This window comes from Passer montanus, unplaced genomic scaffold (genome assembly GCF_014805655.1).
Source record: "Passer montanus isolate IOZ18808 unplaced genomic scaffold, ASM1480565v1 scaffold38, whole genome shotgun sequence".
Taxonomy (NCBI): domain Eukaryota; kingdom Metazoa; phylum Chordata; class Aves; order Passeriformes; family Passeridae; genus Passer; species Passer montanus.
In genome coordinates, this window is record NW_024368596.1 from 6310719 (window position 1) to 6333974 (window position 23256).

General features: G+C 38.1%; 1 protein-coding gene across 5 annotated transcripts in view; it reads right to left on the minus strand.

The window, feature by feature from the left end:
• Positions 1-23256, minus strand: part of GRIA3 (glutamate ionotropic receptor AMPA type subunit 3) — a 143325-nt gene that overhangs the window by 90277 nt on the left and 29792 nt on the right. For all 5 annotated transcript variants that reach the window (XR_005628440.1, XM_039717351.1, XM_039717350.1 and 2 more), the window contains one exon: positions 19367-19606. Coding sequence is in view for 4 of the 5 variants with exons in the window: in XM_039717351.1 (XP_039573285.1) it covers positions 19367-19606 (240 nt within the window). In the remaining variant the exon portion in view is untranslated. The remainder of the gene's footprint in view (positions 1-19366; positions 19607-23256) is intronic.

Sequence of the window (23256 nt, forward strand, 5' to 3'; positions counted from 1 at the left end):
ATATCCCATTTTTATAAATTCAAACTAAAATGTTCTTGGTGTTTTCTCAGAATTGCTTCGCAAAATTAGGCAGCTGCAGCAAACACATCCTTGAGACCAAACAGGCTCAGTACTCCAATTAAGTTGGGCTTTGCATACAATTATGCTGCCAAGTGTTTATTATTATTTAAAATACTTATATGTTATTTGAATATTCAATCTGATATTCAGTGAAACAACAGAACTCTTTTATTCCATTTACTTTGATATTATACTGATGCATGACTACTCTTCCATGAATACAAGGCCTCACAAATCTGATTGCATTGTTAGCAAACTACAACGGTTAGCAAACTAAAATATACAAGAGTTTCAGCATTATCTAATCTGAAGGAGAAATATACAGTAAACTGGCATACACAGCTAGAGACCCAAGAACTGATAGTTCTTCAGATCTCCCAGGTTACCATAACTGTAGTCATTCAAGCAAAGCAAGATTTCACAGAACAATGGAGGTTCCTGGTATGAAGAGTGGAAATGTTGTGTTTTGTGCAAATCAATACTGTAAACCAAAAGGTCCACATTCCATCACTGCCCTCCTGCAACAGGGTGACACTTCTTGTCCACTTCTGTTGTTTATGCCCAAGTAAACGAAGTAAGATTTCTTTAACACTTCCTGCTACTGTAGTTATCTCTGTGCATGTATGAAATACAAGCTAAAATCAGGTCGGTCACGCCTGCAAGCAAATGGAGTTGACTTCAATAAGAAATTTCCATCTAACCTTAGTAATTATTAATGTACAGATGTTCTAGGCTCAAAATATGATGCCTGTGCTAACTCCAGGGAGCTGGTCCCCCCTGATTGTACTCGATACTAAACAACACTCTCCCTGCAGTGAAATACCAAGCCAACACCTTTCTTTTTACAGCAAAAAGTTCTATTACTGTTGTTTCTGATACAAAAAGGGCAACAAAAGCACAAACATTTATAAAGCATATTCTTTAAACACTGGATTGTGACTGTGCTATGTAAAGTAGTGTAAAAGAGGTCTAGAATCACATTCCAGCTGTACTGCTATGTTTAACAGCTCCCACTTAGGTCTTGGCTCTCGGTGCCAGATACTCCTGCTCACTGTTTGGAGCATGGCACATCACTTCATTGATTCCTTTTCTTTCTAATGCAGCAAAAGTTTTGTCCCTGTTTTGAAAGGTCTACAATTTGCACCTCTGTCCTCATTCTTTGGATATCCCTTTTGTCTCCCCTGTAACAAAAGTCTTGTCTTCACTCCCATCTTTCAGAAACAGCACTGTTGTCCTCCTCTGCTACACTTCATGGCTCCCACTCGATTTACTTCCCCACTGTGGTTTACCTCTGTCACTTTGGATGATGTGGAACTGAAGGATGATTCAAAATAAAGGCATTGTGAAACACAAAGGGCTGAGACCATGGTCCTATGGGCATGCAGTGGAGCACAACTCTGCTACACCTCCATTGATTTGTCACATCAGTGTCCAGGTACTCTTGCATAAACCACTTCAGACCTTCCGCCTGCCATAAGCACAATCCCAAATGCCCTCTGGACTCTGGAGATGAGTGCATTTATCACATTATCTATCCTGAACAGCAGAAGAGAAATAACTTGACTTTCTAATTCTTCAGCCTTCCACATAATACTCCCACCTCATTTTCCACATATAGTAGTATTTTATTCTCCCTCTTACACCCTGGAACTATAACACCTTGGGAGTGAAGCAGGAACAGAGCTAAATCGTGTATGTTCTAGATCTTGCTTGTTCCCTGCCAAGAGTTTTAAAACGCTGACAATTAATATTAGCTTAAATATGCTTCAGCTAAAGCCATGTAGAATTTTTGTGGGAATTCAGAGATCATTTGCAATTGTTCCAGCTATATTTCCAAAGAGATTGGTGTGCGTTATTCAGAAAGAGTTTATAAAAATACTCAGTTTAGATCTAAGCATCTAAACCTGAATGACAGGAAAGACCCTTTGCCATTCCAAATTTAAAATATATAAAATATACTTCTCAAAGAAGGGAGAAAGGGTAAATTTTAATCCAAATTATCACATTTTAGAAAGTTGCAGAGGTCAATTCACAGCTAACTGACATAATATTCAAGCAGAATGGAAAAGTCTAATACACTGGACATACCCCCCACTGACTCCTCTAGGAATTCTGAATGGAGCTGCACATCTGGTGTGGCACAGGAAAGCTCCTCCTATTATCTGTATTTTCTTCAATGATTTTCCACTTAAATAAAATACATTATTGACAATTTGAGAAAGACCTCACTCCCTACTGAAGCTTCAGTTGCTGTGTCCTTCACAGAGTTTCTCAGAGCAACAACACTGAGCATGACCTTCAAACACTTCTGGACCCACCTTTAACATTCCAGTGCCATGGGATTGCTTTGAAATACTCAGGGAGGTTCTGCACCAGCAGTTGTCTTTGAAAGAATGACTTAAATTTTCACTTGGCATTTGAAGACCAAAATTGTGCCTTTTCCCCAAAGTGTTCCAGAATAACATTACCAGCACAAAGAAAGTGGGAGATGAAGACTCTGATGTAGCAGCACTCAGACTGAATTAAAGCAGTTGTTCCACACTCTGGTGGAATGTGGTGGAAGCCAGCTTCTCCTTACTTTGATGGATCAGAACTGCATCCCTCTACACTGCATAGTAAATAAAACTGCAACACCTGTATCTGACATACACATATTGACCTCAGTGATGCATTGCTAAAAGGCTACTTCAAATATTCTTTCTCCCAAAAGCCACATGAATAATACACTTCATTTCTTTGGATATAATCCCAAGGAAAAAAAATAATATAAAGGGAGACATCTTTAAAGATAAAATATTTCTCTGGTGCCCTTATTATTTTTTTTTTTGGCCAGAAGCCATGTAATTCTTTTCTGGCTGGCTTGTTCTGTCACAAACAGAATGACCTTTATTGAGTGGCCAGCAAATGTGATGGTTTTAAAACAGCTACAGTTGTGGTGAAACTGATGCACCATGATTGTACCCTCGCTCACAAAATGCAGAGGCTCCACTGGGTATTGTCAAAGCAACTCACAGCAGCTGAATGCAACAATCCAATTAGTGAAACAAGCACAGTTCATGCATAAAGTCTCTTCCAGGCACCATTAGAAAGCAAGACCCGAATGTACAGAGACTTGCCTTTTAAACTACATATTTCTATTAATTTCAGAAGAAAAAAAGGATTATCTTGTGGTTTGACTTCTCTAAAAAGACCAGAGGCCTGGAAGGGGCCTTCGTATAACACTGTTAGAACTGGCTGCTAGAACAAAATAGCATGCAGTGGTCATTCACAGTGAGAGCCACAGCTGATGGTAGAGACATCAACTTCTCCATTCTCCACAAGAAATACAAAATAAGCTTGCTTTACTAGCAGGGCAATTTTTTGTTACGTAGCTTAATGGATTTTGGGGTCTCTTTCCTGTTGCTTAGGGTCTTCGCTTTGAAAACTGAATATGATGGAAAAGGTCTCAGTTTTAATAGGATTTTCATCCCAGTATTTGTAAGGGCTAGTGTGAGAATGAACAATACATGCCACCAGGACTAAGAGATAAGGGTCTTGACACTCCATTTTGTCTAGGTGATCTACTCCATCTGCAAAAATACTCTCACCACTAGAAGATGCAACTTTGTACCATGGCTTCGTTTGACTCCCATGGTACCACAAATACCATTCATCTTCCGTATGAGGCAAGAAAAAATAACAACTTAGGCTGCTTATCTGGAAAGTAACAGGGAAGAAATATGACAGCAAGCAAACCTGACTGCTCATTGTCTGGTGGCTCTTTTGTCTGGCTGGAACCCACACCCACCACCCGTGCCTCTTGAGTAGATCTTACAAATAGACATGGCTCTGGCAAGTTACTGATAATTCCTGATACTGATAATACAAAAATACAAACTAACACTTGGGGCAAAGGGAAAGCATCTCTCATTCCCACCAATAAAATAACGTTTAAGACATCTACAAAGATAATGCATGATCATCACTAAAGAACAGCATGGAAACATCATGGGAACAAGATGACTTTGAGCAGAAAATAAAACAAACATGGAAAAGTTTGCTCTGCACCTGAAGAACTGTAACTAAAACTTGCTATATTTGTTGTAGCAAAATGCATTGATGATAATTTTATGCTTTTCATTTAGGATACGCCCATTAATATCTATAAATGATAAACACATTTCAAATAATTTTATATAATGCAGAAGGGCAATAATTCCATAATTTAATGAAATAAAATTCATAACTAAATACCTGATTCAGGCTGAAGAAAAGGAAGGAAAATATTTTTTGAAATGAAAGTTAATGATACTTACTTTCAAAACTGAACAAAGATTAAACTAAAAGTTAGGCTTGAAATAGCATGGACCAGATGTCTTGCAGAAAAACTGACGTTTTTCAGCTTGGTCCAAAATGAATTTTGCAATTTCTGTTTCACTCAACATTTCCCACTCCTTCTCAGGTTCCACTTGACTTTAAGTTATTCTTTCTAAGCTTTAATTCTGTCAGGCAGGAAAGAAAATATACATTTTTTACATAGCACTAGGCTATGTTATCACAGAATAAAGTACAAATTCCTGGAAAGAAAATGAGAAAAGACTGTGAATAGTTACTTGAGAAGACGACACTGCACCAAGGAATATTATGTACAGGACAGTCATTAAAAAAACCTAAAACCAGGGAAATACAATAGCTTTCAGGTTTAACAAATATGTCCCTAAAAATCCCTGAGGGATCACAGAGAAATCATTATAACATCATTTTTATTAGTTTACAGAAAACCAGTGTCCCTTGTGACACAGCAATTTCCCCTTTTATTGCTCCTAGACTCCAGTCTCTATGTGACAATTGAGGCTGTGATTCTTCTTACTATAACTCCCATAAACACACCTCAAGTAATAAAACTGAAGCTAATTCTCAATTTTCTAGTTAAATGTCCACTGAAGCCTCTCCATTTCCCTCCACTCCACTGTAATAATCTGCAATTATTTGTTTAAAGTAGTTCTCAAGAATCCCCATTGTGACAGACGTTGCAGAACCAAGCAAAAATGTATTCCCTCCCCACCTTCAGTAATGACTGTAGGTTAAATACAGTAATTAAGTGAAGTTCTACCATCTGACCTCAAGAGTGGTATAAATCATGACAATCAAAATATTACAAAGTGGTCCACAGCAGAACTTCTCATTATTGATACAATGAACTCATTGTTCTTAAGCAAACATTTTAAATAACATCCATTATTCATGTGGAGTACAAAAGATTACCTATCTGGGATTTAGAAAAAAGAGCAAATTTGAATATCAAAAAAAGGGCAGATTTTTAAATCTTTTATAAGAATGGCTTTGTACAAGTTCTTGTCTCTGTGTTACAATTCTGTTGTTTGAAATGGACACGTAAAGAAATTATTTTTCAATACATTAGGTCAAATCTTCACCTGTGCATGTCTGCATAGCTTCACTTCAAAGAAATACAATGAATGGCTTTTGCTATGCTCTGAGGCATATGCTGATTTTTACACAACTGAGTTAACTTGGTTACATCCAGTAGCAGTCTGAATTCCCTGCAGTAAAAGTTTTAATGTTAAAAACATTTTGACAAAAACCAGCTTTTGAGTCAGAGGTCACTAAAGTCACAGAAACACTATCTGCAGAAAAATGTAAATTAATATCCCATAAAGCAAGAAGATACGAATAGTGCTTAAAACTTAAGAACAAATAACATCATTGCTCACATTATCTTTTTATCCATCACTTTCATAGGAGACCCAATAAAATGTTATGAGGATGCAGCTGGCATCTAAAATTCACTATGAGACAGACAATGATGTGCTTACATTGCCTACTGTGGCCAGTTTTTGAAGCAGGTCAACCCAGAGATTACATAAATTAAATCTAAATTGTAATGGTCTACAGCTGCTTACACTCAGTATGTTATGTTATTCATGAAAGCTCCATGTACTTCTGTACACTTCAAAATGTGGAAGTCAGTTTTTATTCATGCCTCCAGATGTGTAGTTTCATGTTAATTTGTTAAAATAATGAAAATTACTACTATATAATTGAGAATTCATAATCAAACAACCAAGCTGAATACTTTCCTATAAGGAAATGATGCTTTAATACAGAGATATTACTATATGGTCACGTCAAAAGGGAAACAATGTTTGGTCTTATATGTTACGTGCAGTTATACTCTCCTCTGATTTGTAGCATAAGGAAAACATGAAAATCAAATGGGTCACTATTAAATGTCTGCCATTCACATCCATTTTGTTGTTTCTTTGAAAAGTGTAGCTAAGTGGTTCCAGAGAGCATGACTGCAATAATAACTAAAATACTACAGATGCAGACAATTTTCACTTACATCAACATATCTAAAACCAGACAAATAAGCAGTGAGACAACCCTGCAAAATACTACAGGGCTCTCAAATCCATGTTAAGATGTGGAAAATAAGTCTGCTTTCTATGACTCTTTTTCTCTTACTGAAACAGGACAACTACAACATTGTGATTAATGTGTTCCAAAAGTTTTTCTTCAAACTGTCTACTTGATGTGGAATCTCTTAAAGCACCACAGACACTTGTGTAACAGAGACACTTCATTGTGAGGCTTTTTAAAATAGCATAGCATGAAACTCAAGCTGTCAGTGCATAAATTACTGCTGCCTCGAGGCTGCAATAACTTATGCATCCTTGTATTCCCCCTCAAACACCTCCCCTTTTAAAGAGAAGTTCAGCTCTCCACTCCCACCCCCCTCTCCACCTCCTTGTGGCAACCATTACAAAGCCATTAAAAATCCACAGGCCTGCCCAGAGAACTGTGTAACAAATGGCAGGAAAAAAAAACCCAGGGGGCTTTACTTTCAATAAATCTCTGCAAAAATGGTACTGCAATAATTATGTGTTTATATAACTCATTATTATTTGTCTACAGTCAGGCATGATTTGATTTTATTCCTTTAATAAAAACTTGATCTAATTTGAGATTATCACTGTCAGTTCATGGACAAACCTGGCTGATCGATAATGCCAGCAATAGGCAATTCTATCTACAGAGCAATTACTGACACTGGTGTAGTCAGCTGAAAGGCTTGATCTTGCTGAGCCAAACAATGTCAGGAGACTGGCTTCTTTATTTTTCATATCCTTATTTTTGTTCTTTTTTTCTTTTTCATTCTCCTTGAATAAGAATAAAGCCTTATCTTGCTAATAAAAGATGTGCTAAACTACACAAACTGTAGACTAATATTGGCTCCTAAAGTCATATCTCCTTTTTTAAGCAGGGGGGAAAAAAGCCAGTAAGAACTAAGATTGCAGCAAATAGCACTCTTTGATCTAGAAACACACTTACAGTATCTTCAGTTGTAGCAGCAGATCATGACAGAATCCAGTCTACAATGGTGTTATGTATTTATAATGCTGGCAAAATAAATAGATTGCACTGAAAGGATTTCATACTGCAGTTCTGACTTAAACTCATCAAATTAAATTTTTGATGAATTAATGCACATAGACTGAGGTCAATGTAGTATATGACTCTGGAATTTCATAAAAATGAGCGACGAGTACAGATTCTTTGAAATATTTTAGGTGGCTCAGCAGGACATAACGTGACTGAAAATTACATTCAATAGAGTAAAAATACTGTTTATATTATACCTCCATCCAACATTTTAGTTTTTTTGACGCATTCATCTGTTAGAACCACACATACTTCTGTATTAAATACTCCACTTAAATTAAAGACACCCAAGGGTTTTAAGAAATCCTTTCCCATGTTAATTCGGAGACTACAACATTATTTTTATATCACCAAGGAGATCACAGGATGAATTTACAAAGCCATATATAGCTACAAAAATTACAGTATTATGTCCTCAGAGTGACCAGCATGAAACACTTTTTGCTAAAAAAGACACCTGAAGATGTCTGCATTATTTGACATAACTATTTAATGGTTTCAGAGTGTCTAAAATATTCTAAGGTACCCTCAGAAAATATTTAATGACCACTTTCATACATTTTCTTCTCTAGAAAAGTCCTCTTAACTATGACTATGAGACCTAGACAGCTGAAGAACAGCTCAGAGCCACTGTGTTTAGACTGCTTTGTACGCCATGCCACAAGAACAGGAAAGGAGCAAAAGGGCTTTTCACTGAACAGCCTTTCATTAGGCTAAGACAGAACAGCCAGAAGTCTCTTACTTTGCAAAGGGGAAAGAAGTCCCAGTTGAATACTGACAACACATAAGTGCTGATTAAAAAATGCCACAAGTGAACAAAGGAAATTGGATGTGGATGAGGCCCTGGGCAGGAGGGTTCAATGCACTGTGCAGAGTGGTCCTGCTCCTTTATAACCTGTTCTCAAGTACAGTTAGGTAGATAATCAAAATGTGAGTTACCAAAAATGAATTACTGCTCTTCTGAACATGAATTTAGAGTAGAGAAATAACTCATAACTTCATAAACAACAGAAGAAATGTTATAAAGACATTAGCATTTTATGCAAATAACAGCAGTCCTCTTACACCTAATATGTGCACAGCCCTGACAATTGACTGCATGTAATTATTACCATCAGCATTGACAAAAATATCCTCTAAGCAAACAACACCTCAGAAGCTCCTAAGAAACCTTACCAGCCACTTCTTGTATGTGCTAACCTTTGCAGGCTGCTGCTGGTACGTCCAGCACAGCTTTGTGTGCTCCCAGCCTCTCTCAGCTCCAGCACCAGGCACCGTGCTGGGGCACGGCACAGACCCGAGAGTGCTCCAGCAGCCACAGCTCTGCCTTCTGAAATGCTTCACTCTCAGGTGTGTCCCACCAGCCCACACTGCTCACCAAGCCACCACCTTGGCAAAAGCACCTTACTCAGGCTCTATCCCATCCCTGGAAGGAACACAGATGTACTCCACGTGCAAATCCACACTGCAGGGCTAACCTGCATCGTGGAGTGGGGCATGGGGAACCTGGCCCTAAGTACTGAAGGAGAAGCACTTCAGCATTAAAGGGGATACTTTGCTGCTGTAAGAGATGACAACTCTGTTCAGTTTAACAAACTGAAGAGGGACCCTGAATAATGCTGCTAAGCTGTGCAAATCATTGACTGCTGATTTGTTTCCTTGGGCTGCTGACAACCAAGGTAAGTCAGAAATACTTATAAGTGCAAAGCAACAGCCTGTGAACACGATGAGTTCAGGCTGAGGAGGAATAAAACCTCAGGTCACCTTTCCCTCCCAATGATTCTTTGCATCATGAATCAAAGCAAGAGGTGGCCAGGAAAAGCTATGCATCTAGAGTTGAAGAAATGAATAATTACTTGTTACCGAGTATAAAATTCATGTCAGGAAATTTTAACTTTTTTTCTTTAGAGATTAATACTTAATCACTTTATGGAGCTATTTTTCATCCCACTGTACTAGCATATCTTATATACCTCCTAAAATGCTGGCTCACAGTGCTGTCCTAATCTGAATTGCAAGAAGGGAAATAAAAAAAAAAAAGAAAGAAAAAGGAGGTGTGATATTAAATGTCTCAAGAGAAACCAGAGAAAAATCTATCTCTGCTGGAGAAAAAAAACCTTTAAAAACTCCTTAACCTAAATACAATATGAGGTCATTTTACCTGCTAGCTGAGTGGGTTTGTCACAAATGCATTCACATTTATTCTCCTTCTACAAAGCACTCAAGTAATTTTCATGCTTACTAAAACAGCTGATATTTTCTGGAAAGGAAAAGGCATGTGGTCAAACTACTTTGGTAAATTCTCTGATGCCTGAAAAAATGTAAATTGGCCAAGTGTCATAGATGAAGGAGAGTACTAAGACATAACCAATGGATTAATTCATATAAACTCCATGGCAAGCATCTTTAAACAACTACCGTAAATACAAAACTTCTAACTAATCCATTATGATGTTCTTCACAGGCTCAAGTATTTTTCCAGGTGGAAATGGAAATTAATGGTAAAATTTAAGGAATTCTTGTGCAGGAGCATAAAAAACTGCTTTTCATTAGTAACCATAGCCATTGACTTCCAGCACGACATTCTGAACCTCTCTTAAGTCAAAGCTCACAGTGCTTTCCACTCAAAGGTATTTCCATACACGTAAGCAGATAAAGACCAGGTTGTTAACCTGCTGATCAGTACATCAAATCTTCCATCTGAAAAGTGGGACTGGAACCCCTTGCATACAACATTCTCTCATTGCTTTTTGAGACCATCAAATAAAAACTGCTTCAAAAGCACAAAGGCTTTAACAAAGCTAAATTCTTACACACCATTCACCCAGCATGGTATAGTTCTGTATCAAAAGAAATTCAAACTGCATATGAAGTCTCCCTTTTAGCAGTGAGAAAAGAAAATGCATATCATTGCTCATCTGAGAAGCTATTTTGGAGCATCTGAGGACACTCTATGAAAGGAGAAGCTTTGATTTACTAACTCGTTGAGATACTCCATTTTACTCATGTATTTCTCAAGCACTGGAAAAATCGCCTTTGTGTTTGGTGTTTTTTACTACTTCCAACTATTACAGTCATTCTATTAAGCTACAACAGCTTCTGCTCACTCCACAGAAGTTCTTCACCCAGTGAATGGTTCATTTGCTTTCTTTTGGGCTGAAAATCATCTTCTCACCACCACAACAAGCTCAAAGAAGGGTGTAGTCTCTCCCAGGTATGTTGGGAACCTGTTCCCTTGTTGTTAGTAAGAAACACCCCTTCTTCTGTAAATACCACAGGCCACCAGCAGCAGTTGTCTACTCAGGCTATGAAAGACTAATTTCTGGGTGAAGAAAGATGCACAGGAAGAGCAAACAGTCAAGACCCAGAGAAAGGTGATGACATTTGCAAACTTGTAAGAATACTAACATACCAAATAACTGCCACCCCAAGTGCACTAAGGAGCGAGGTGTCAAAATGTCCTTCCTTTGGAAAACTTGTGATAACCAGAACATGCTGCTCCACTGAAGTAGTCAAGTTCACATACTAATGCAATGTTACACATCTCTTCTTGATACATACTTGAAAATTGCTTCATCTTGATTTTGCATTACATAGTGCTGCTTTCTTCAGCCCCACTGAGAGTACCAGCTGCCTTATGCAGATTTTAAGTCAGCAAGACCCTTTACTTCCATGGACAGAATCAGCCCAAGCTCCCAGGTGAAGCCAGTCTGCCTTTCTTGGAGCATCCATATGCTAAAGACACCAAAGACTTCCAGACTTTTAAAGCTGTGCTGCATATAGAGATGTAAAATAATGAAATCAAGAAAAATAACTTTCAGACACTCCTAGATCTGTTGGGTGAGATGCACTAAACAAATAGGTTTGATAAAAATTTACTCTCAGTCTTTTGCGTGCAGGTTTTCTTTTTTACAGACTTCCTCCCTAGTCTAAAAAGTCCTATCTCCTTCCCAGGATCCACAAATTCCACCTCGTCTCCTCTGGTTCCAAGCAAAGGCTCTCCATCCCCTCCAAGGCTTGGCTTAGTGTCAAGTCCTTGCCTTTGCCACAGAGCAAAAGGGCCAACAATGCTTCACATGTATCTTTCCAGCCCCTCCCCGCTCCACCTCCACTTGGAAACAGTTGAAACTTTGGCTTTGTTTCAGGAAATCTGGGAAAGTGAGATTCTGACCATTTAAGCCTCGTTGTTGCAGACATAAAATAAACTGAGAACAAAAGCATCTGCCACTTAAATTACTTGTGCACACAATGAAAAAAATTAAATGTTACGGCTCTACCAAAAGTTGAAAAAACATGCATATTTATGAAAAAGATTAAATATTTAAAGGCATGCATTTACCCAACTCAGTTTATAAATACAATAATTTGCAGACTTATCTCTGCAAGGCATTGGTGAGTAGCAAAGTTGCTGGTTTTCCTGTTTACTACAAAAGATATTCAGGGACTCAGCTCATGATCCTGAGGATTCTGGTTGCTTTCATTAGTAAAACAAGGATGGACACATCCTACTTTAGACTCCCAGACATCATTTATCCTAAACCTGCCCATTCCTTCTCTGTATCCAGAATGTTCTGCCTCAGGTTTATGACCTGATTTCACATAAGGTCAAGACAGACTCTGACACTTGCTCAGACACAACTGGATTCACACTCAGGGTGAATGTGGATATGAGGATACTGCAATACCCTTTATGAATGGGCTGACACACTCCCTTGCTCTCCACGGCTCCATGGAGCAAGACACAAATATATTGTACATATGCAGTTACCCTCTTGTTGGAAAACACTGCTGACAATGGTGTATGTTCCAACAGCTTCAAGGGATGCTCAGGCATGGAGCCCGGGCATCTCAACACCAAACTGAGCCCACTGTGTGTACACAACTGCTGTAAAGAGGCACAAAGCTGCCATACAGAATACCCCCATGAACTCTCTGCTGTTGGTCTTAAGCTGCATCTTGCCAGCATGATACATCTCGTGCTGGATGACTTTCAAAGTTGATCCATTCCTCTTGTTCCTAAGCTAGTAAAACGGTTTAAGTGATTACCAGGGATAAGCTAAACAAATAGCAGCTAATGGCAAAGATCAGGAGAAAAAGCTTAAGGCTCTCAGTCCACCTAAAAACCGGCCAACATCCATTCTCCCACTCAGGGTCTCAATGTTTGTTTGGGCAAGGATCAGTGAAAGGGCTTTTTCTATATCTGTGTACCACAGAGACCAAGATAAAAGGAGTTGGTATGAGACTTCAGAGATTTCCAAAGAAATAAATGGAAAGCGATCATCAAAAGCTAGATTTAACTGTTCAGACTCAGATTATTCCTGAACATATTTAGGCAGTAAAATCAAACAGTAAAATAATCCTGAAATATCTCAATTAAGGTCCTGGCTTGTTTCCTGAATAGAGCTTTGGTTCATACATTATACTGTTGAAAGCAATGAAACAATGTGCCCTAAATAAGTATGTCAAGGTTTGCCTCCTTGTGAGGTTAAATTACTTTTATTTTATACAAACATCTCTAAGCAGTATCTGCGACTTTAAACCCTATATAAATATAAATTCTAGGTATTAGAAGATGGTAAAATCACTCATGCCCAAAAGACTGATAGTGAAAGAAAGATCATTTTCCTTTTGCATGCAAGTACATTGAGTATGACTGTTCTTTAAATCTAAATAATGGATATTTTATCATAAGGATCTTTACACTGTGGGTGTTCCCTGTTGTAGCAGAGCATGAAAACCTGAAACTACATCCTTTCAAGGAAAGCCATGCAAAAGATGCCACATTTTGACCTAGAAGAAAACTTCTGCATGGCAGTTACTGGGGCACGTAAGTCTTAAAATGTAGAGACCTGTGACACCTCGTCCTGTGACATGGGAGGTCTTGGCAGGATTTGACTCCCTACACTATATAAAGTGAGAAAGGAGAGTGAGACAGCTTATCTACATCGCTACCTAAATGCCAGCAATTGGTACAGTCCCCATGTCATTCCCATGATCCTGGACTGCTCACCAAAACACTCCTGCAAAGAGCCAAAAAACTCAGAAGAATCAAAGTTTGTAGTAACTCTCCGTTTTGTGGTCACTTTTTTATAGGTCAGTTTTATTTTATAGGCTCCCAAACAAGCTTTATATGTTGCTTTATTCTTCACCACAGACTGATACTTACAGAAGAAAATGTCAAAATATTAAAACCTTTCATACTTTTGAAAGTATAAGCAAAATTCAATGCATCAACCTCACAGGCACAACTGAGAAGAATTAAGCAGGTATAAACATACTAGCAAACAAGAATTATAATTTTAAAATGGACCAAATCCATGTTTAATTCTGAGAAAACTGTAAGCCACTGTTAATTCCTTTTTTCTTTATGTAAGGGATTCAGAGATGTTTTTCAGCTAGTGGGATAACTCCCCTGCTCTGAAGAATAAACATGTTAATGAACAGCTCAGCCACCAATTCTTTTGACATTTGACTGAACAGCAGGTACTGAATTCAGGGTTTACTAATGCTGGTGTAGCTACTACCACAATTTTTATTTTCCCCTTCATTGAAGAATGATCTTTATAATAAAACTTCCTGACACACAGAAAGACAAAATTCTAAGAAACAAGCTATGTAGAAGGAGGAGCTCTTTTGCACTTCTCTGCTCATGGAAGGTGCTTATAAACAGGGGTCAGTCACTCTCTGTTTACATTCTTCATTGTTGTTTTCAGGGGAGAGTTGGTCCACCAGAACCCAAAATTCTAAAATCTCTAGGAATTTACCAAGTACTAAAGCACAGTCCTTTTAGATTCCAAAAAAATTAATCCTACCCCACGTTTTGACCAAAAAAAAAAAAGTTACATTCTACATATGAGTACCTTTCAATGCAACTCTTACTTAATTAAAAAAATAAAAACCCATCACCTTAATTTTGTGGAAGCTATAATGAGCCTGGTTCTACATACCACTTTTATCAGCTCCAATCTCCCATTCCCCAGGGAAAGCAGTACAGAAGTGTCTTGTCCTTTGATAGCAATAGATAACTAACCTCATTCTGCAAAAGCAGAACTCAACAGAGTTGTTCTTTGTCTTCAGCAGAAGCAGGGAATCAGACCTCATTGCCTTGTGCTGAACCCATTTTAAGGCAATTTGATGCCTTGCACATGATCATTGAAAAGCTTCCAGTTGTACCTGTTTTTTTTCTCCCAATGCTTTTCACCTGGCATTTCTTTATGCAACAGAGCACCAGGAAGTTTTATATTTAGAAGAAATAGGACTGGTCATATTTTCTGAACCTATATTTTGAGGCCTTCTGTATCCTTACCTATCCATTACATTCAAGTCAAATGTTTGTCTTTTGGTAGCAGCAAGGATTAAAGATGTAATTGCTTTTAAAGCAAACATTTTCAACTCTCCTTAGCCAAACAACCTGGGGCATTAGATTAACACTTCCCTGCCTCAGCCTTCATCTAGCCACTGCTTGAAAAAAAAAATTATGCAACAATAACCATATTTATTAAGGCTTTTTTTCCATTACTTTAGGTCTTGCTAGATATCTACTGATGTACTAAATCAAAACCAAATGACAGAAGAACTTCAGATTTAGTGAGGGGTTTGGTTACAACGCCACAAAAAACCTGTGATGTCTCTATACCTCTGTCCAGACTGAGCTGCCACTGAGTAGGAAGGCATTACACAAACACAGTTGGCCACTTTCCTGTATTGTAATGACTCCTATGACCTGAAGACTTGATGCAAATCACAGAAATCACTTGGTGTGGTTTTGTTTAAATGATCTGCCTGACAGAAATATGTGTCTTTGTGCAGAGTAGGTATGACAAATTAAAATAACTCAGGAAAAAACATCTGTGTTACATTGACAGATGGAAAGCAAACAATCTGTACAAAACTGTGTTTCTCTGGCAAAAATAAACCAAAATGTTACTTAACATTATGAAAATTTAAATAAACAAAAGCTTCAGTATTACAGTTCACCATATCATTTTTATAATTAAGAAGTATTTCACACTCTCAAGCAACAATAAGATGATTATGAAACCCACAAGTTTACCTCTGCACACATTCACACCTGTGTTACTTCAGTTCACTGAATTCAGTGGAACAACATCTGATTTAAAGTAAAGCAAGAGAAGAGACAGAGCTAAAGACTAAAAGTAAACCTGAGGGTTTTGATGAAACACAATCCTCAGCATGAGATACAAAAGGTGACTTTCCTGAAAAGTGCTACCTGAATTCTTAATAGCTTTCTGTACATAGCCTCACCTCATCTCATCCTGACATAATCTTAATTAGTCTTAGTCCTGCTGCAGAGAAGCCTACTGAGGCAGTTAGCACCATACAATTAATCAGATATTTTGCACGCATCACAGCAACCAACAGTGTCAACTTACTGATGTGAGTTAACACAAACAGAAATCAACCCTGCCTTTCCCTTTCACATGAACTAAAAGCATGTGGCATGGAGTGAACGTATGATTGTTTCTTCTACACACCACTTACTGTCCTTTCTTCCCTAAGCAGCCATTTCCTAAAGCATCATTGCACTCTGCAAAGCATGTTTTGGGTTTCCTGGTGGTACTAGAGGAGACATGTAATTTGGTATTTTTCTTAGATTTCTGTTTCTTCAAAGAAGAATAAGTTTATCAAATGAAATTAACAATAAGACATACTTCTTGCAGGTGAAATTAATGAATCTCACCTTTTTTTTTCCTGTGCTTTAGCAGTTTTCAAGAAACTGAATTTTACACCTTCACATAAATATACATTTGAGAGCACAATCTGCAGTCATTTCACAGCAGCAGAAATTATTTTATACTTAAGAATATAAGTATACACAATGTACACACTCAACTGATTAAAAGCTTCACCACCTATCTATGTAATTATACATCTTAATTTTATTCTGTTGTTTGAGATTTATCTTTGGTCTTCACTGCAGGAGCCAAACACCACAGTATTGTACATAATATCACTGAGGAGGAAACCATACAATTACACAACTTGATGGCAAAGAACAAAAAGAAAACAATTCTACAAAGCTGCATTTTCCTAAGCTTAAACCAAAAGAGTTCAATAAACCACAAGAAGCTTTACTCAGTTTTGTATGGCATGTGTAACATGCTGTGGTATTAGCAGTACATGCAATGCTTCATACATGGTGGTGCTTCACTTCAGCTGAATATGGCAAAACTACTTACAACATCAGTTCAGCTCATAAATAATATTGAACATAAGAAAGAATAGTCTGATATTTAGTGATTTCTCAGGTTCTCAGTGAGTTTATAATATTCCTACAAATGCTCTATTTAAATGATAGTTTATCTCAGGAACTGACAACTAACTGCTCAACACATTCTCTCCACATTGTTTGTGCCCCAAAGCCGTTCAGTATCTAAGACAGGAATTATTAAAAGTTGGGACAGCTCTAGTGTTTGCATTTCTTAGCAAAAGAACATGTACACTCTATTCACTACCTGACACAAGAAGTCATTCCCCATTATTGCTGTCCAAACTTTTGGGGATTATTTAGGCATTTGAAGGCCCATCACAAGAAACTGGTGAGCTTACTGGAACTGCCACATGTTTCAGGTCCCACATGATTACCACTCCTCAAAGGAATCTAACCTCCATTTCTCAGTACCTAATTGCCCTGCATCTCTCCTATAGTAAACTTCCTAATTTATTATAATACTAGAAGAATTAAAACTCTTGATAGGATGGGTACCAAGTTTCTATGAAGTAAACTAAAATAGCAGTAAGTGAGGCTAATAAACTGTTCATTTTTTCCCATCTTTGCAAATAATAGGTATGTTACCAAACAGCAGCAACTAGGAAGAACAGATAAAATGGCCAAATATAAGTTTATCCCAAACAACTTAAAGCCCATCATCAAGCTGCCTATATGTACTGATGCTTCTTCCATGCTAAAGACACAGCTGTCCTTTATCTTGCCCTGTGTTATATTTTACAACCCTACAGTGACCTTCACTGTCATCTCACTCAGATTTGTCACTCTGACATAACACAGGGCTGGCCTAACACCATTGTGAGATGCAGGAGGTCACAACAAGATTTTGGTTAGTCACTGTAAGATTATGAGAAAAATGTTCCAAAGGGATTAGCCATCATAATAAGCTCAGACTGTGTCCACCTAAAGATTGTACACACTGAGAACTGCAAATAAATGCAAGTGTGAGGTTGCAAGTCTTCCCTCCTCCTGACTCCTGTTATTATCTCACTTAGTCTGGCAGTTATGTCATCTAGACAAGTTCTAGTGAAACTGTTATTGCTTTGGATGATTTTTCCAGTCTAAAGTGCCAAATTTCTTGAATGACTGGTGAAACTCTTCCTGAAGCAAATTTATTAGCCTTAATCATGGTAAGTTTCATCAGTCCTGGAACTAAAGGCATTTTACTTCATCACATACTGTAAGTTCATTGCATTTGGCCACATCAAATAAGCCTTTCTTACTCAGACCAACTGCTTATTCACAGGAGCTTTCATTTGAAAGTGGACTAAACTAGAAAAACAGATTTATGGATAATGATTTTACAAGATTTCAGAAGTAATGGCATTCTCAACTTCTCCATATTTTCCTACTTAATCTCAAAGCTAGGGTTTTTCAGTGCTAGAAATAGTTAACACCTCCAAATCACTCAAAATTTGAAATGCTTGGCATTCACCTAAATCAGACTGAAAATTACTTTTTCAATACATTATTTTTTAGGTTTCAGTTGTGTTCTTATTTGGGTGATGCTACTATTCTTCAGCATGAAAAGCACACCCACTGAAGACTTGATCCTTAACAATATGCAGTAGCCTAAGGAAATATTGTCATGGGAGCCAGGAACAGAATTTAAGCTTCTTTGTCTCTATTGAGATCCCTTTGATCTGAAAAATTTCTTGAAGTTGAAAATCATAAAGCTGGTAAGAAGGGCACTGGCACATCTATTTGATATAAAAATGCAACCCAGGTGAAATCTGTAACAGGAAATTCAACAAATTCAACACACTCAGAACAGGTGGCAGCTGAAAGATTCCTCACAGAAAATGGTTTCTGATGTCTAGTTCTCTTTTGACAGATTTTGCTAGACATATTTTTGCTACATTTTCTGCTTATTAGTAGTTAACAATTTGCTTAAGTATGAACACCCTGGTTTTAATACATTTCCACTTAGTTAAACATAACTCTGGTCATTCTTGGTGTGTACGTCAATTTGTCTCTGGAATATGAGCTATCTAGAGCATCTTTTCTCCAGCCCAGCACAGCCGAGTTACATTGTTCCTGTTGTTGGATCAGTATTTGCTTACTTAAGCAAGAAACGTCATTTTTTTCTTTCCCCACCTTTTTCTCTGGGCTCCTGCAGAGATTTTACACAATATATGCTTAGACCATTACTAATGCTTAGACATCTCCAGAGTGTGTGTTAGCATGGATTGCCTTTGTCCAGTGACAGGAGAAATGTGCATTTATGCAAAGTGGCGTGGGATTTGCAATGTCATGCACAGTGGAAGGTCCTGCTTATCAGCCTTTTTCACAGTGTTGACCTTATTTATTTTGCAAGGACTCAAACACCCTGGCAAGTGTGGAGTCTGCAGTTCCGTGGAAACCAGGCATGCCAACTGAATACTTACTCTGCTAACACTCTTCTCAGACAATCCCCTTAAAAGTTATCAGTAACATGAAGATGCCTCCTTGTCATTTATCCATTCATTTTAGCTCCTCCAGAACAAACTTGTTTTCTAGGACCATCAGAACGTTCTACCTACATCCCAAAGAAAACTGGGCTGCACGTACTGATGCTGGCAGTACTTAGAGCAAGCTATGAAACAGAAAATCAGTCAAAATGACAGTGCTTACCCCGTTCTGTGTCATAGAGGTACACAAACTTTTCCCACTTATAGTAAGTCAAGAGGCTCAAGATGGCTCCTTTCAAGGCTGGCCGCATCTGGATGACGAACTGCACATCTGCATCCGTCGGGAAGCTCGGGGTGATGAAGGACGTGTGAAGGGCTCCACAGAACGACGTCAGGGTGTTCATGGACATCTGGTCATAGAATCCAAAGATGGCATAAACTCCTCTGGAAAACTGTGAACAGACTAAGAAAGACAGACAAGGGTGTTAAAATCTGATATATATGAATACAGTCAAACTTTCAAAGTATATTTGAGGTAAGCCCTCCAACCATTCCTGAAATTATTCTGTATGATGCAGTTGATGGAGTGAATTAATGAAATAATATATACTAATTTCAGAGTAGTAACGATTGTACCAACTTTGTAGCACTTAAACTGGCCTGAACACATTTAATTTTTGTTGTGCTTTGTCCTGTGTTGCTACAATCCACTAATCCTTCTTTATTCTTCAAAAATAAACATGGGATTACATTACCTGTCTGTAAATAACTTTCCTTCCTTGAGTAGCACCTTGAGAACTCTGTGAGGAGCTACATGACAAATGTCAGGCCTGCCTTAAAGTCAGAATGTTAAGGGGTATTTTTTCCTGGCATCTAAAATTGATTTAGATCTGATTCAAAGAAATCAGAATGTTTTATTCCTTTATCGTCCACAACTCTAAAATCTCTGTGTGGTCTTTTTCAGTAAGGAATTATGGTGGCTTCTTAACAGAGTGTTAAAATCTTTCAGAGTAATAAAGTCTGTGACTTATTATATGACAACACAAATGAGGAGCACATATTGTTGCTTCATGGGACTAAAGCTGATATCCCTTAAGCTGAAGGCTCTTAATCATTAACCATTCTGCTGTCCTGAGGAACTCATCTTGCACCAGAAAAAACTCAAAATGCAGACAAAGATGATTTTTTTCCACATGAACTTATCTGGGAAAATACGTCATTATTTCCCATCCTTTATAGAGATTGAACAATGACCATTTTGGACAAAAGTGAAAATACTTCGATTTGTAAACATGGCCAGCTTCATGGCATTGCAGGAAAAAGAATTTCTTTGTTGTTCAGCTCTGTAGGAAAAGCACAAAGTTCTTGTGACCTGGGTTCTTTCCTTGGAGGGAGTCTGCATCACAGATAGAGAGGGAGCCTGCTCTGTGAGGTGCTGGGGCTCTGGATTATAAAAAGACAGTACAACTGCAATACAATACAGCACAGCAGCACTTCTAATCATACCACTGCTGAACAGGGATGAGCATGGCCCATTTGTAATGAAAAAAAGGCTTCCCAGAAAAATGTTCATTCATTAACAATTACACTTGTCAAGAACTGGATTTAACAAAAATTTACAACCAGCCCCATTGTATTGGGGTGATTTTATGGTGATACTCTATTCCCTAATCCTCTAATTCCCTAAGCCTCCAGAAATGGCTGCTATAGATTTAATATGAACCAGAGGGTGGGGCTGGAGCCTGGGAACCCCAGGTGAAGGCTCTGTTGGAACTCTTCACAGAGTGTGCTCTGCACACCGTGGACAGGGACATTACATTGCTCCTTTGTTGGATTAGTTTTGCTTGCTTAGGCAAGAAGCTTCATTTTTTTCTTTCCCCACCTTTTTCTCTGGACTCCAGCAGAGATCCTTCAGTTTTTTTGGTTGTGGAGGGGTGGTTTTTTTGTTTGTTTTGGGGTGGTTTTTTTTTTCCTCACCCTTGAAATGTTTTGGCTTGTTTTTTTTTCTTTTTTTCCCCCTTCCAATGCTGGGAGCCTGTGTGGGCTGTGCCAGACAGCCCAGCCTCAGGAGGGACCAACCAGCAAAGGAAAGGACACCAAAACCAACCAGCTTTGCCTGCTATGAGGAGGAGACCAACACCAGAAAGGTTCCCATCTATTCTGCCTGAGTGGCTGCGTGAGCTCCTGTGCCTCCCCTTCCCTGACACAAAGGGGACAGCTGCCATCTCTGCCCCCTGGCCACACAGGCCTGGCAGGGGTGGGGGTTAAGGTTTGGAAATTTCAATTTCCAGCATTTATTCAATCCTTTTCTGTGCCTTGTGTGTACCCTTTTCTGGTTTAATAAACAGTTTGGGTTTTTTTCACTTTCACCCATTGGTATTAATTTCTCTCATTGGCAAACTCCCTTCTCTTAAGAGGAAACATTAATTTCAGTGTTTTTTCTCCTAAAACTTGTCTCTAAACCAAGACATCCATTAAACACTTCTGCAAAAACACTGCATATTTAACTTCGTAAAAAACCAAGTAATTCCCAGTAAGGAAGACATGACTTCTACACAGAAATGTACAGCATTGCTACTTCTGAAATACCATCACATTTTCCACCATAAATACTACCATTCATGATCACTAAAAACTGTAAGAGTAATTTTAAAAAGGATTCTCCACAATATCAGCTCATTGACACAGCGTCATGGAGAACATCTAAAATCAGCAGTCAGGTGTGAAAATTTGATTTTCTTCCTGAAGCTCTAGATGCAAGAACTAGAGCCGCTGTTAAAGAATTTCTTTAAGTATTTAAGCCACTGTAACAGGACATGACCAGCAGCAAATAGCAGCTGGTGAGACACAGAAAGGAAATAAGAGGTGGTAATTTCTGAAAGGAAAGTTTGCAGAGGTATCAACCAAAGAAAAGATATAAAAGAAGTTATAATACAGTAAGAATTTATTCCCAGAGGCATGACTGAGGAATTAAATACACTGTTTAAAAAGGCATTTTGTTAAACTACATACCAGCAGGATATAAAGCAGAAAAGCTACCATAAAAAATTATCTGCTGAAGTAACAAATAAAAAGCATTAACTTACAGATAAAAAAAGGGAAAAACAAAAATTACATTAGTCTCCAGATCATTGAAATGGTGTCTAAACCATCTAATTCCATAGGAATAATCAGTGAAGTGGGATTAATGGAGTGAGTGTCCTCACATACACCGATCAAGCTTCTTTCATGTATATATTAAAGGCACAGTTTTTATGTAGATTCTGAACTGCAGAGAAAACCAAGGAATCATCCCTTCTTGCAATGTAAACCAACATTCTCAAAGATCTCCTGATCCTAAAAACCGCAAGTTTTTCAAATAGTCCTGGATTCACCCATCATCTCTTATCAGGTGTAAGACTGAGGAATACTTCTGAACTGTGACTCAACTGAGTTAAACTTTATTTTCACACCAGATTGTGCTCTTTTATGCAAAGTGCCCATCATCAATTGGTGAAGAATCTAAGAAAAAAAACCAGCCTGTGAACACCCTGACGAAGCAGGACCTTCTCCAAGTAACACCCTGGAGCCAACATGGAGCTGCTGCTCGCATGGAGGCGAGAGCTCGGATTTGGTCCTCAGAGTACTTGTAATTATTTTTCCTCCTGATTTTGGAGGATCACCAAAAATATATTCTAACAAATTCAACTACCTACCCACTCTTATTTCTTCTGGGTCAGGTTTGCAGTCACAGCAGATTTGAAAGATTAACCCTTTGATGGAGTGTCTTAATAGTTTATTATTCCTGACTATCTATACTGCATGCACTGTAGGATGCCAACTTAGTTTTACCAGCCTATTTAAAAGGCAAATAAATCTTAGTTTTTATAAGGAAAAGCTAAAAGGCCAATTATCTCAGTCCTCCATGTTAATTTGCAGTTTTTGACTCACAGTTTTGTTAAAATTTTGTAGCATTAGGTCTTCCACACAGTTTGTGACCTAATCTCCTCTGCGATCAGACAAATCTATAGAATATCCATGAACCCAGAGTCGTATTTGTGCTTGTTTTCCAAAAAACAAATGTGTAATTACATTCATTTTAATTACACTATTATTCTAACATCACTGAGCCAC